The 16,907-nt window shown below is 36.7% G+C and overlaps 1 protein-coding gene across 1 annotated transcript in view; it reads right to left on the bottom strand.

Moving 5' to 3' along the window:
* LOC113228264 overlaps positions 1-16,907 on the bottom strand; it is a 74,986-nt gene that overhangs the window by 40,146 nt on the left and 17,933 nt on the right. Inside the window, exons 2-3 of the mRNA XM_026461530.1 lie at positions 8,277-8,957; positions 2,139-2,318 (exon numbers count right to left, since the gene is read on the bottom strand). Coding sequence (XP_026317315.1) covers positions 2,139-2,318; positions 8,277-8,957 — 861 coding nt within the window. The remainder of the gene's footprint in view (positions 1-2,138; positions 2,319-8,276; positions 8,958-16,907) is intronic.

The raw sequence follows: 16,907 nt of genomic DNA, 5'->3' as shown, positions 1-16,907 counted from the left end.
ATAATTAACTTTATGCCAATTGCGCAACGTACAAACTAGACCTAGTAATAGGTATTAAAATTTACAACAAAATTCTTAAGGATATTTCTATTATCTATGCTTCAAAAACGTAAATTTAGAATCCCAGTGCCACCAAGAAGAACTGCCTTTGCAAATAGATACATTTCTTTTCTTGGTCCTTTTGTTTACAATAGGGTTAGTGCCAGAAATGGCTCAATACACTATACTACGAGGATATTGAGGAAATGCTGCGAGTTCATATCTGAATGACACGCACGCACTCACACGCACGCGCATACGCAAACACACACGCACACGAACACGCAAACGCACACGCAAACGCACACGCGCACGCGCACGCGCAATATCTTTTATTATTCGTACAAGTAATTATTTACTTTACATTATTGTATTTGTTTGTGTGTGTACCTGACACCTAAATTAATATTTTTGTGATAATGTAACTTGGGCAAATGAATAGGAATAACATTATAGGATCTACGCTTTCTATTTTGGTAACCTCACCTTTGAGTTGGTTACCTACGGGACAGGCTATGCCTAGTGTAGGAGCCAATGTAACACACGCCGGAATAATTTGGATTAACGAAATAAGTTTTAATAATTAATGTTTATGATCTTCTTAACTATAAACCACATCTTAATTACCGTTTATACTCTTCTATCTTCTGAATGAAATTAAAAGTGTTAATCTTAGAATGTAATATACATTGTCATTATTTAAATGTAATACTAATTTTATAATTTGTGTAAATGTTAGTCACACTAAAATTTTTCGTAATTATTTACTGTTATAAGCATGTAGAAAATTAATGTGAATTTTTGTATTAAGTACTTTTCAATTATTACCACGCCTTACTGGGCCCATTGTATAACTAAACTATTGTAACATGTATGTCTACTTATGGAAACAATAAATTATTATTATTATTTCGAAGAATGGCTGTACCAACTTACTACCCTTTGTACCTACTGAAACAAAAGCCATTATGTTATGTCATGTACATTTTTTGTTTGGCTATTATTATTTTTGCATATCATTTTTGAAATTACTCCACTAGTTTGTTATAATTATTAACAACAAAGATTCAAGACTAGGAAAAATATCCTTCGATCCGGCTGGATTCGAACCAACGTCTTCCCAGCAAACCGTGCCAGAGGCTATGCCAACTAAGCCACAGAACGAACCTAGACTAGAGAACTTAGAGGAAAAGAGAACTTTACAGAAAAAGACTAGAGAACCTAAACTAGAGTCCGCTAGACCTTACGAATTTTTCTATGTGCTTGTTGCATTTTAAATTATGTTTGTTTCTATTTTTACAATTATTATAAATGTACATTTTTAACAGGATCACGTTGATACTGTTTAAGTTCTAAGAGCAGTTTGTAACACATGAAAGCAATAAGGTGGTGACACAAGTGTTCGACAACCTTTTTTAAATTCATTTCTAATAAGATTTAGGACAAAATTGTTTATCATAGTATCGCGTTTTTATTGGTAAGGTCAATTACTGGGTGTTCATTATTGGTGAGTATCGATTACTGGCTAGTTCGATTACTAATTACTGGCTGTTGTCGACAGTTTTATCGATATAATTGTGAGAGTGTAAAATTTTGCCAAAATTGTGAATGTTAGAACGTTTCAATGCTTACTAAGTTTTTTCTCTTTTGTATTGCATTCTTTATTCTCATTGTGACACTTGGCCTACTAGTATCGTAATCAATTTTTATTCATGTACATTTGAATAAGGAAAGGTGGATCTGATTATCTATATTGAATTAAAATAAAAACTTTAAAATGTTTCCTCTTTGTATTTTGAATGGACATTACACTAAATGCAGTGTATGTATGTATGCATGTATGAACTTACAAACATTAACATTTGGAATGAACCTATGCCCAGCAGTTGGAAGAATAAAACGAGTTCGGCTATTTATTGCATAAACGTGACTAACATTTAGTCGATAGAATAGCTGCTTGTAAACGAGGCACACTTTTTCGCGATGAACGTACATACAATTTCATTACAAAAACTCGCTTTTATTCAATGTAAATTGAGCCTCAACGGCACGCACTTTCGTAGAATTCTCCCAAGTCTTGATGACCTGTATTTCCTTACCTTTAGGCTGATCGCAAGTGAGGTTAAGTATAATCGGCGCGCTTGGCGGTTTGACGTCAGTCAACACGTATAGAGCTTCTGACGGCGCACCGAGACGGTCGACCAGGTCCGAAGATTTCACACCTTCAAGTGAAAAGTTGTAAAACGCACGGACCCAGATCTTGTACGGGGTGAATGGCTCTGTAAATGAAAAATGTTGAGAGGTTATTTTCATGATGAATAGCCGGATCATTTTTTATTTTATTTTTACATTTTTTTTAATAATCATTATGTTCGTAAAAAAAACTAAGCAGTTTTTCGTTCCTTTTTAAGTAATATTTATTAGTGGAAAAGCTGGTATAAGAGATAAGTTTCTTGTACTATAATCTTGTAAATTGTGAAATGGTTTGTTTCCCAAATAAATAAATAAATCAAAAACCTATTTATATGTCCCACTGCTGGGCACGGGTCTCCTCTCAGGCGAGGGTTTAGGCTATAGTCCGCCAAGCTGAGCCAATGCGGGTTAGGGATTTGCCACGCCTTCTGAGGGTTGTGAACCTTCTTCGACAGTCAGGTTTCATCACGGTTTTCTTCACCGAAAAGCTTGTGGTAAATTTCAAATATAAATTTAGCACATAAATTCCGAGAAACTCAGAAGTGGAAACCCGGATTCAAACCCACGGCCTCTGCTTTAAATGTTAATAGCTTTCACTAAAGAGACTGATAAGCTTAGAGAATCGATAACATACATACGAGTACTACAATATTCACTGCATATAGATATAGTTGACAGTATATTAGTAGAAGTACGAGGACATATTTATCCTTTAGGTCCTACCAGTAGGAGCATAAGGAAATATTCGTCCTCGTGCTCCGGGAGCATAAGGAAACGGTCGAAATGTGATAGGTTAAACTATTAGGCTACCACGGCTTTATAGCCGGATACAAATTTGTAATATAATTTCTGGTATCCAATATCAATATTCACAATCAGATTTCCTACCCTGGGCTCGAAGAGTTTCTCTGGGTAAGAAGATGTAATCATAAAATTAAAAAAAAAACGATCGCAAAAAGATATTTTTACAACTATTTATTTTATTAAGAGGGCCACAACATTTTTAATTCATCTCCGCAGGATACGAAGCAGGTAAAGGTCGGGGACCACTGTTGAAAATATATACTACAATACGTCTTAAAGTCAATAAAATGAATTGCCGGGTCACAAGAGTCAGCGTCAATATGATCTGCGAATTAAAAGTAATCAAAAGTATAAATAATTCAATTAAAATCAACCTTACACCTAAGTTCCTAAGGCATATTTTCGGTTGATATTAACAATTGAAAACGCATTTTAAATTTCGATTTCAATTTCATTTATTGCACCATATAAAGTTTACAAAGATCTTAAAAAATAAACATTACTTCTTATTATATGATACCCTGCAAGGGGACAGCTAAATACATTAATGTAATGTTGATTTTTATCAAGTTCTGGTTTGCCAGCTCGGATCATTATGACGATGATGACTGTACTAAATGCCTAACTAAGACTAATTATCTTCAGGGGCACCACTCAGGACATAAAACAGACTAGATAAGCAATTTACAGGTCGTTTATTAAAACTATTCTACCCGGAAACTGAACATAGGATCTCTCAAGTATTGTTTAATCGTCAATACAGTGCGGTGGAATAAACTACGAAAATTATTCAGTTGTGTGACGGTGCGACCTCCTTGCATCGTCATCCCACCTTTCCATCGCCTTTCTCCGGTTCCTGGCCACTCGAATTTAAATTTAAGTTTTGAATTGTTCCATTCTTTTGCCTCACATTTTGTTTCGTTCCATCGTCACTCCCTGCTCGATCGCGACAGCGGACGGAGCTGTTTAAATTCAATCGCGTCTAATTTTGATTATTTTACTGAGTTATAATCATTATAATATAATCTAAATCATGTGTCAATTCTAATAAGTGTATAACAGTCTATGAATACGTATCTGTAATTCAGTATAACTCGGCCCTTTTAGGGCCTTACTCTTACTTCTTTGTTATCATTTCTACTTAACCCGACTTTTAATAAATTTGTGGACCGGAAGTTTTCTGTTTTACTGTACTGTACGTGAACCTGGTCACGGCTTGTTAGGGTTACAAACCTTTCAGTTGCTTGCTCGATTGTTACATACAGCGAATTTTAGCTTTTTTAATATGCGATTTATAGGCGATTGCATCGATGCGAACGAGCGACTGCATCGATACAAACGTGCGACTGCATCGATACAAAATTTCCAGGTGTAGCAATGCAATAGCGCGTTTGTGTCGATGCAATCGCTCGCTTGCATCGCGTTGGCATCGTTGTTTAAAATCGCGCGCGCGTATAAAGATAGACGATTAGCGACTGCATCGCGTTTGCTTCGCTGCTAAAAGTCGCAGTTTGTAACTGCTCTTACTTACACTATTTCAATACCTTCCAAAGCACTATATCTAAAGTATTAAAATATACCACACATCAAAATGTCCAAAGTGATAATGAATTATATATAGTGGCCGAACGGTTACCATCTGCCTGCCTGACCGCCACGCAGAGGTCTCGGGTTCGATTCCCGGGCCGGGAGAAATATTTATATGGCCTACATTTATTTATCTCGTGAGTTTGGGTGTAATTTGTGGTTGTCTATGTGTGTGTCCATAGCACCCGCGACACAGGGTTTCCCTAGGCTATGTTGAGTGTGTGCGTTATTATTATTTATTATTAAAAAAAAATTAAATTGGCGTAAAATTTTATATCGAAAAATTTTAATTTAATGATACGGCTTCTTTGTTAATTAATAACTATATTTTAATAAATTAATCGGTACAATTAAAATTGATTACGCTCTGTCTACGTATGTACAATCCTATTAATACATAAATAGGCAATTTGCCTCCCCATTTCAATCTATGAGGCAAATTTTATTTCTCCCGCTAGATCATAGTTTTCCAAAGTGGTTCTAGTTCTAGGGGGGCGGTAGTCTGCATTATCTATATAAAGTACTCTACATACATACATAATTTTATTCTTGTGATTTTTTTGTGTTAAGTTAATATAAAAAATACTTGTTTTGAATTATTACTTGTGATGGTGGATGTTGAAATTTTTTTATCTTGCCTAAGTGGGCTGTGAGCTAAAAAATTTGGAAACCTATGCACTAGATGGGTGTTGATGTTGTTTTAGTTTTAAGAATTAGATTTAAGCGTGTATAGCGAGTCAGTTTAATGAATAAACGTTTTCCTTCCACATTGACTGCATGTATGCAGAGAATACTTGAATTAAAATCATCATCAATCATGTCAAAAATGTTGAAAATGAATACAAAGAAATGTTATTTTTTATACAAGTTTTTATAGCAGTAGACCTTACCTATTTCTGCCGCCTAGTAGTAATGTTAGCATTAGTGTGTTCCAGTTTTGAAGGGTAAGGGGGTGCTGGTGAAATTACATAACTTATGTCTCAGGGTGTCGGGCGCAGTGGCAGTGCCTCTCAAATCTTTGCGATTTAGAGCTCAGAATGGCACTGCACCTGTTATGGACAGACGTGTAGCTTACCATGAGGAGCACGACTTCTTCGTCCCATCACTTGATATTATAAAAAAAATACAATGTTTCAGTGTTTTTGACACCTAAAAATACATGCCACGCAAAACATTCCAACAGATAAACGTAGAATTTACACAATTTTTGTTTAAAAAAACTACGTCTATAAATAATTGACAACACATACGGCATTCATAAACTATCTTCGCATTTTTTTCCAAGTCATTCAGGTTACGCCATAACTCAATTTCACTAACGTGTGACGATAGGACTCATTTCTCTGGCCAGGTAATTGAACACGGTTCAGTTCCGTCATGTTATGTAAGGGCTATCCAGTTGAATTTGAACTGTCGGCGCGATGCGGATTTTTAAAAATCTATTTTTTACTAACTACAAGAAAATTGATAACGTTAGTGCTAGCACCACGACTTCCGGGTCCAGATATAAATGGGCAGCGTAGTGAGGTAATCTTATGACATAGATCGTAGATAGGATCAACACCTCGTAAACCTACACCGTGAGAAATTTAAAAAAAATACAACATAGTGATTTGAAATATGCGAAAAACTAATACTTTGATTTTCGTTAACAGAAATATTTGGTAAGATTTAAGAATAACACTAATTACAGGTTTCTTACCACGATATTATGATGACTTTATAGCCAGTCGACCCGTGATCATGGAGCGTGTAATCGTTTCGAAATATCGGGAAAATAGAAAGAAATCATATCGTGGTAAGAAACCTGTACTTAGTGATAATCAGGCTATGAATAACCACGAAAGCCTTTAAGTCTATAGATTTAAGAATTTTCAGCAGTAGACCTCCTAGTGAAAGAGGACATCTAGAGTCATACTTTCGCCATATCGATTTCTATCGCCAAGCAGTAATGTGAGTGTTACTGCGTTCCAGTTTTGAAAGGTACGGAACCTTGTGAAATTATAGGCACATGAGACTTGTCAACTTTGTCTCAGGGTGACGAGTGCAGAGGCAGGGATGCCCTGCCCTTTAAGCCGAATACTGATTATTTGCAACATTACATACAATGTAACATGCAGAGCATACATCCCATACATTTCAATGTGTTCGCAAACACACTGTGCGCTCTATACGCGCATTCGCAACGCGCATGTTGCGTTGTGACCCGTCGATTGTCGAGTTGTCGAGAAATACTTTGAGTATTGTACTGCGCGTACGGTTCGAGGACGTTCACGTTGCATTGCATGTTACGTTGGAAATAATCTGTACAGATCTTTGCGATTTAAGCTCTGAGTAGCACTACAACTGTTATGGTTGGGCGTGTCGCTTACATGAGCCAGGCAAACAACAAGCTGTCCCGTCACCTGGTATCACAAAAAAAATTTACTCGTATAATTTAAAGTGTAATAGAACGAACAGTTTGTAGATTTATATATATCTAACATCTCAGGAGTTGTAAATCTTGTCGTATGTATATTAGTTTTGGATTTGGATCTTTGGATTTTTACGATTGCGCAGGTAGTTCACGGTTCATAGCCAGCTCTTTGTACTCTTTATAACTGCTTATTTTATTTGTTGACTGTACGCCATTCTTGGTCTATCTTCCCTTCAATTATAACTCTCACAAATTTGTCATTATGTAGCAAATGTTACATATTAGTGATGGCAAAAATTGTGCATGAAATTGATTTTAAAGTACAGGATTGAAAGTCCCGCAGTAGACTGCGATAAAGTGCTAATAAACATAACCGACCTCTCCGAATTAACCAATAATAACAATAAACATTTTATAGTTATTTTTCCAATGAAGTGTATCTATAGTGACTATTTCTGGAGATATGACGCCTACGCAGATGTTTCTATTCTGAGTAAGCTTCCCATGTCCCTTATTCTATTCACACAATCATGAATTGATAAATATAGAGTATATCGGAAATGTACAAAATATTTCGAAGTTCTGTCATTTATCTACCATAGAACTATATAACTTGAAACCCAACATATGACGAATTCTACACATTGCCGAACCCACTTCGAATTTCCTAATTTGAAACTCAGACTGAGAATGTTTCCAAAATGTAAAGCATTTGAAATTTCAATTTCACACATGCATATACTTTGTGTGAAATAAATACAAGTAATATCAGGAAATCTCTCTATTTTAACACCAACTTTAACAGCTACCTGTTAAATGGCTTTATTCAATTTATCTTCCTTCAATCATCAAACTTATAAGATCAAGCAAAATGTAACAAGAGTGGAATTGAAACATTTCTTTCGGATCTGAAGTCGTGTTCATTAGTTCTGTTTCATTTTTCAAACAAACCGGGCCCGTTACAGGTTCCATGGTCACGGTTGACTAACTGACAAGACGAGTAAAGAGCCCAAAACGTTGGTTTTTTAGAAATAACTAATATTATATATTAAATCCGAAAAAATAGTTTCATTTCCTATCTGTAGCAATTTGTCACCAGAATCTTATAATTTCTTGAAATTTTTCTATGGAATGGCAATCACATTCTGTTCTTAATGACATCCCACAAAAAATCTACAAAGAGTGTGCAGTAGTTATTTTTTGCTATAGCAAGTAATTATAAAAAAACACTACTTACTCAAATTCCTCAACCGGAACCCAACCACCTTAGTCAAAACACCAGAAGTATTTAACAATGTCAGATTCTTAGTCGCTCTAGAATAGTGTTCCATTCCCAAATCGCTCGAAAATACATTCTTCTTTTTCACATCAGCCGAACTTTGCACACCAACAATCGTCGAAGTGTCAGATCTTGGAACTCCTTGCTCATAATACAAAACGTATGCAATCTGAGTAGGATTTTTCACTGGTATAATAGAATTATGCGACTTTTTAACAACTTCTATAGGCATATCAATCGCCTGATACGCCTCAATATCTTCTGCACTCTTCTCTAAATGAATCTTAGTATCAGTAGCGTTGTTTTGCCGTCTCTTTCTGTGTCTGTGAGATCTTAGCTCCCTCTTATTACGGTAATTATCATTGTTGATGAGGTCATCGAATTTCGGCTGGTCGCTTCGGTACCATGTATAGTCGAACTCTTGTAGCGGTGCGTCTGATATCATTTCATTATTATCTTTGCTGGGTTGGTCAGATTGTGGTTGTGTTTTTGATATGACGGTAAGGTCTTTTTCGGTGGTTGTTTGCCCGCTATGGTTGGGCAAGGTGATTGCAAGAAAGGTTAGAGGCGGGGCCCATGATAGATGGATTTCTTCGGCTGTGACTCTGTTCGCTGTTAGGTTTTGAGGCGCGGACGGAACTGAAACAAGAGAAACAATAATTGGATATTTATCATCTTCATAAGGATAGACTAAACACCGATGCATTACTAGATAGACTGAAAACTAGTGCTTGAGGACCGCGTACAGTACAAACAACGTGAGCACGCTCCAAAACGAAATACCGTAGTGTAGATTACAAATCAAGTTCTAGAAAAAGACGGTCAGGTGATTTCGGTTTTCTAGAGCGGCATTTCTGTCACTCATAGTTGACATTTTGTCGCTGTTTTCTCGCTAATTTGTCTGTCGTTTATCAAGTTCCGATTATGGTCGATAGTCTTTCTAAAGCTGGATGTGTAATACGGTATTGTACAATATGGGTCATTTGATGAAAAAACCCTTTAAAGTCTGCAACGTATTATTTTAGAAAAATACAATACGTATTAACTAATGGAACCAAGGAACTGTCAGGTTATTTACATCCAGCTGTATTGTTGTCCGTAAAACTGCGACAAGAAATTAATACAATACTAAATGCGGTGGTAGCCCAGTTTGAGAACTCCTGTGACGGGTGTGACTGTACTTAAAACTTAAGACGAGGTATTTCAATGCGAGCCTAGATTTAAGGAGGTGAGGTGGGGGGTCAACTCTCGCGTCCCGCAATACGCGCGCTGTAAATTAATAAAAATAGGCCGAAAAAAATTTGACACAGATCCGATGTAGACAAGCGCCTCATGGCGAGTGATGGAGCAAATAAACCGTTGTTGGGCAAATTGCCCAAATGCAAATTTTTAGATAAATGTGAATTTTAATAACTAATAGGGCTTCAGTTGAAAACCAAAAAATTTTGCAGGTTCTCATTAATACTTAAAGAGAAATACCTCCATATATTGTACACATACGTTGGTAAACCAAATAAATAAATTTAAAAATAATGTACAAGATTAAATATGATATTCTTAAATACTTTGTTTTAAACGGTTTTATATGATCAATTAAAGTACATCCTATCATAACACATCCAAATTATACATTAATGTACTGAAATTTAAGGTAAATAATTTATTATAAGATCGGAACAAATAGTTTATAACATAATTATAAATATAAACTTTCTTGGATTAAAAATCACTTTCACATCTACTTCTTATGTACACTATGTTGTAATACTAGTCATAAATAAAACAAATATGATAACGCATGACTCGCATTCTGCGATGCCTCGTAATTACGCAATTCAGTAACAGTAGTGAGTGAAATCACAAGGTTCTGCGTACATTTATAGTAGATCTTATATCCATTTAGATAAAGACCTCAAATTCTTTCCTTGGCGCTTATGGCGTTACAGAATAATATGGATCTGACTTCAGTCACAGTAAATTGATTAGCAGTAGGGTTCCGTGTTGATTTTTTTTAATAATGTCAAGTGATGGGACGAACAAATCAAGTAAGCGGCACGCCTGTCCATTTCCATTGTCCAGCTGTTGCAGTGCCATTCTGAGCTTTAAATCGCAAAAATCTGAGGGGCACTGCCACTACGCCCGTCACCCTGAGACATAAGTTGACATTAAATATGTTTAAAGTAGCCATCGCAAAAATCTGAGAACTCCATATAAACATCTTTTGTTTACGCAATTTAAAATAATAGACAATTAACGAAAACAAAATAACAATTTGTGTAATACCCAACTTATAAATAAAATAGAAAATTTGAAAGAATTCAATAGCTATTCTATGACTAGGGCCCATTATCTTTCAACTCGGAGAAAGCTGTCTCAGCAACCGAATGCTACTTCGTTATTTTGACATCTCTACGCCGTTTAGGAGATATGATGAAATACTTGTTTATGATGGTAGGCTAGGCAGAACGTCGATTCCTTACCGAAGCGCTGCGGTGAATATTATTATTTTGTTTTTTTATAGTACTTTTTTCAGTTTTACGTAGATTAACATTCCGTTTGGGTATTACACAATTTCACGGAAGTTCAACCATGCAGACCCGTCATCTCGGCGACTAGTTCTTCACTATCAGTTGCGATGCAATTTCTACCCTCGTAACCCCTGGCCGACCATTATTTCGAAGCCGTAGACTAGTTTGGAGAAGTATCAGTCTGCGACGGCAAAACCTAGGCGGGCAATTAATATATTTTTAAAGGTTTTGTTTCCTTCACTAAATTATATATGATGAATTTGATAGTTTTATTTTCATAATATATTGAACGTCAGTGGCGTGATTAGTGGTGGTAATTTTAGACCTCAATAATCTCCGGTCACAGGTCGAAATTCACAATCTAGGCTTCTTCGCGACCTGTAGCATTGTATTTTTATGCTAATTTCAAATTTCGTACATTTCGGTTGAAGAACAGCCAAATTATTCTGTTCGTTGATTGTACAGTTGGGAGTGGATGCTCAAAAAGCGTTCGTTCGCTGCGCTTCGATAATGGGTCTTACAGACAGAGTGACCACTCTTAATCAATCCATCACACATCCCACTAGAGGGCAATCTACGGACAGGATTTAGTATCCGCTACGCTGGCCAAATACGGGTGAAAAAAAAACATTTATTTATATACAAAACAGATAAACCATAATATAAGCGAACCAAGAAACAATAAAACTGTAACGTGGACAAAAAGGATAAAGACTGCATTGAACTCAGCAAACATATTTTCAGTCTTCACACAATAGCCATTCGCTTGCTGCACCTGACCGGCAAGCGGAGTGTATACTAAACAAAACACCAAGTAATTATACAAAGGTTAGGTATCTGTGTTACATTTTACGTAATAGTTGTAAAAGACCAAAAATTCTAAATTTATTTACTTAAAGTTGCTAGGAGTTTTAACCAAGAACCAATTGCGACTCGATTTCTGCACAGACAGGAGCCCTCATATTTTTGTTAGCATAAACGAATATAGCGTTTTAGCACTTTTTACAGGAGGCGGCAGGTCATTTCAGCATTTACTCGCTGCGAATCGAAAGCTGCCCCGACGAAAGAGAGTAAGCGAGGAACAATTAATAGACGTAGATGCGGGTTCCGTAGACACTTGACATTGGCAGGTCACTCCAGCAAAGTTTGGAGACTTCACACGGTTTCCAAGGGTTATAAACCGTCTTCGAAATACAAGTTTCGGTACAATGTTTTCTTTCGCCGCTTAAGGCGAGATATTTCAACGAGTTCCTACATTTAAGGGGGTGAGGTGTGGGGGACCGCCCCTCGCTTCCTGCAGCCTGCGCGCTGACAATGTGAATAAAATAAGAACAGGCGGAGAAACTTTGACACAGACAGTCGTCGACAAGCGCCCGATGGCGACTGACGAGGCAACGGGCGGCGCGGCGCATCGTTATACCGCTAGGAAATTTTCAAATTTTGGGATAGATCTAAAATTACTATATGGCTTCAGTTGAAAACTAAAATTTTGCTAGTTCTCTGTAGCACTTAAAGAGAAATATCTCCATATTAAAATTATGTGCAAAGTTACATATTTCTTAGTTTTTTGTTCTTAGTTTCAGACTTTTATGTTAACCTGTTTTCAGGATTTTATAAGATGGAGTAAAATACATCCTATCTTGTAACAAATTAGCAGATTCTTTAGACAATGTCCTTAGGTGCAACGTATATTTTTTGTAAGACCGTCATTTAATAGTAAACTGTCATTCAAAAGTAGTGTAAACCATTTCATCTAGCAAAACAGTTTTTCCCGCTTTTCTACGATGACTCGCCTTAACTGGCAATTGATAAAAGCGTAACCGGTGTTGTATTCCTAATGGGGTCCTTTTTGTATATAAATAAAATGGCAGTCGGAGAATAAGGTTCATAAAACTCGACTAAAACCCTAGAACTTACATAGAATGACCACCATATCTGATCAACACAAGATGCCAGCAATAGAGATACACGTACCATCACAGACAAACTCTATTGTGCCCATGTGCAGGCAAAATATACAGTGACTCAGAAGGTGCTCATTTGTAAGTCTGATACTATTATGATGCAATTTCAGTAAAGTGTACATTCACATATTACATACCTCATATCCAGCGACCGAAGATGTAATCGTTATAAGCGTTTCAGCGCATACAAAATTAAGCACAAATCGCATGCCGATAAAATAGAATTTACAATGTACCGGTAATCGGTTTCCATAACCGAAAAAAAAGACAAATTAATCGTATCTGCTTGCATTTCGTGTTAAATTTTCTACGAGCTGAAATATTTGTATCTGTTACTTCTTTCGATTTTGCCCATGCATATCTCTTTACTGGTCACGGCTCTCTACAAACAATTGATTTTAGAGCTTGCAGAAAGCTGGGACGCGAATTGCTGTAATGCGATTTCGTACGGCAAGTCATTTCACTGCCACGTGTCGGGTAACCATTCCTTCGATGATTGTCAACGGTACTGAACGTATTTTTTGAACTAGGTATGCGACATGGATCCTGGCCGGATGGATGGCCAGAACATTACTACCATCTTTGTATAATAAATAGATATTTATACACATTTTTATTGAACATTTAACTAAATTTCAAACACTCCAGAACATCAGAATAGTGTCACTTTTGTATTTACAAAGCTTTCTTAACAAATTCAATTTCATCTCATTAGTTTTAGAAGACTCGAGTTCGTATAACGTACAAAGGTTGATGAGTAGACTCGTTTAGACCTCGGTCTGGGTCTGAGTTTATTGACTTTTAAAGGACCGCTATGGCTTCTTTGAGGCGGCTCATGTAAAAAGAGTGTTGCACTGCTGTTAATAATAAGAAATTATAGGAAAAAAACACAAAGAAGACTAACATCGCAGTAATGCGCGATGGAGAGCAATTCGCAAATTCTTGCGGTGCGTCGTGCGATCTCGTAGATTTCTGCAATACGACATCGCATAGTAGTTTCGTGTTTCGACCCTTAATGGTATAATCCTCTAGACTAGACTATCACAACTCCCGAAGACATACCGACGTTTAAACAATTGGATACTTCCAATCGCCTAAGATGGCCCCTCAATCAAAACTCAATATCAATATAAATCTAACAGAATCTCACGAGCAGATAAATTCGTCTCCCTTGGCATTGTCATCGGACATTGACCTCTATGGAATTGCAACACCAATTGTTTTACCGTTTTACAAACTTATATAAGCAGTTGGAAAAATTGGTCGTCCTCCGTAAATACTACATTAACCAATTAGCACCTTATATTATGACCCCAATCAGAAGAAGCGAAAAAATTTACATTACGTTCGACTGATTTTTATTGACTAACGAAAGTAGTGCATAAGGTGGTAAAGTAGGTTTACGAACAAAGGGACATTCAAAGGGTTCCAAAGTTTGTAATTGCTATACCGCCTGTGTGGCATACAATGTTTTTCATCACACTTGTGAGCAAGTACCTTAAATAAGACCGTAACTAATAAATTAAAACTTTAAAAAAACCGATACGACGCACTGTACTTCAAAAAGACACCATCAGTCTGTAAGCCACTCGTCGAGACCAGAGATGGGCAAGTACCCGGGTTTTAACCCAGCGCTTTGTTAATGCCAGGTTTAAATCGGGTTAATGCCCTTTAATGCCCAAAATCGAGTGCAAAGACTATTTACTACTAAATTTTTGTTGTAAATCGAGTTTCGTTCAAATATAATGATAGTAGTAAAAAATGTTTATTGCTTTCTGATAAATCAATGAAATCAATACAAAAAATCGTTAAATCGTATACCCTTAAATCGATTTTCGTAAAAATGGGATCGTAATGTGCATTTAGTAGTGAGAACCCACAGGATTGCAAGGAGTTGCCTCTTTTTCATCTAAAAAAAGATTATTTACATCGAAATTTGTAGTATGGAATTATACCAAATTCCACATTCGCCGTTTCGCCCACGATTTTGGGCAGAAATAGATTAAAGCCCAGTGCTTTGGGAAAAAATCTGTTGAAAACCCGAGCGGGTTGATTGGGTATTCATCCACTGCCCATCTCTACTAATACAATGGGTTCAAACACGATTTTTCTGCTGTGAGTAGTTGAGGAGTTAAGTAGTCCGCAGACAGTCCTGGTTGCAGTATCAGATCAAGGTTATTGTAATGTCACCGGATTTCTAAAGATACCAAATTTCAAGACGATCGGACAGCTGAACCAATGATCATTAAACATAGTTAAGAACCATCCCGATAAAATTGGCCAAGAAATGAAAAAAACCGCTTCAAAATCAGACCAGCCGTTTGGGGGCTCCGATGCCACAAACAGACACACAGATATAGAATTCAAACTAATATCTCCCCCTGTATTTGGGTTGGAAGTGAAAAACGGAAAAGGACAATGTGTATACTTCTATAATAAGATTTAGATCGATATTCAAAATTTGCCGTTTTGCGAGGTTTAAAACTTTACTGAAACAATAACTTTAGACCGCTTCTTGGATGACAAAAATCCGTGATATTGACCCGTTTATCACTTGCAGGTAGTCTCGATCTAAGATGTTTAAGTTAAATATTGTAATGAATGTATTCAAATCTATATTTACAAAAGGGCAACCTCTAGAGTTTCTTGCTCATGAAGAACGAGCCTTAGAGGAATCTGCCTTACAAATGAGCAGTAGAGTTGAATCAGTATGACGAAATCTAATTTGCTTACCTACCTATGATATAGACTATTTGACTTAGACTTTCTCTACCTGATAGGCTAATTTTTAAACCTGGATTCGAGCGAAGTAAGTACATTAAAATTGTTGATTAATAAGAACATACAGCAAAATGATTACTTGATTATTAACGCCCATCACGTAACGTTAGCATTAATTAATTTTAGCCTTCGTAACGACATTACTAACAATACGTTGAATGTCTTTATATGCAATAGCTAGGGCGATGACACCTTTTGTGTTTGTATTGTACTTGAAGTGCTAGTGTTCGATACTGGAATGGGCCCCACTTGCACATTCGATACTGTAACGTATTACAGATATGATATAGAAAAACATGTTTAATATAATCCAATATTAAGGAGATCTATGGTCTTTTCTTATTTTAATACTATAACTGCCTCCGTGACCGAACGGTTATCATGCACGCAGAGGTCCCAGGTTCGATTCCCGGGCCGGGAGAAATATTTGTATGGCATACATTTATTTCTCTCGTGAGTTTGGGTGTAAGTTGTGGTTGTTTATGTGTGTACCCATGGCACCCGCGACACAGGGTTTCCCTAGTGCGGGGCTATGTTGAGTGTGTGTGCGTTATACTAAGTCACGGGACGAACAAGTTGTGTGACTGGTTGTAAGGACACGTCTGCGCCTAACAGATGCAGTGCCTACCGAGCTTTAAATCACAAAGATCTTAGGGGCACTGCCACTGCGTCTGTCACCCTGGAACATAAGTTGATAAATCCCATGTGCCTGTAATTTTACCAGCACCCTTAACTTTCGAAACGCAGTAATCCCCACGTCACTGCTTGGCGGCAGAAATAAGTGAGGTGGCAGTACTTCCCTGAGAGAACTCTTTCACACGGAGCTCTAGTACCACTAAAAATGGTCTGATGGAAACGGACTAAAGCTTAGAGACAGCAATGAGTACGGTTTCTCTTTGACCGACTTCGAAAAAGGAGGAAGTTCTCAGTTAGTCTGTTTTTTATACGTTACGCGATCACTCCGATGTTTCTATTTATGATATTATTTTTGATGGAAAGGGAGTATCTCAGTTGTGGTCCCATCCAAATTTTAAGAAAATATTCCACGTCTAAGGATGGCAAATTAGGGGATGAATCCGGCTCTTGGCAAACAAATCCATAAATTTAATTTTAATATTCATAATTGGATTTTTTTTTTGTCAAAATGATGTGAATAGGGGCGCTAAGCTTATATAAGCATAACAAGGGTTTTAATCTGAATAAGGAAGATTGAATCTAAATAGGAAACTACTGGAGGGTGCGGCGAAAATGGTTTAATTTTATAATTTAAAAAATTCATTACATATTTGTAAGCGATTAGAATGCGCCAAACGCAT

This window comes from Hyposmocoma kahamanoa, unplaced genomic scaffold, assembly GCF_003589595.1.
Source record: "Hyposmocoma kahamanoa isolate Upper Pololo Valley unplaced genomic scaffold, ASM358959v1 224, whole genome shotgun sequence".
Lineage (NCBI taxonomy): Eukaryota > Metazoa > Arthropoda > Insecta > Lepidoptera > Cosmopterigidae > Hyposmocoma > Hyposmocoma kahamanoa.
This window is presented reverse-complemented; position numbering and strand designations above follow the sequence as displayed.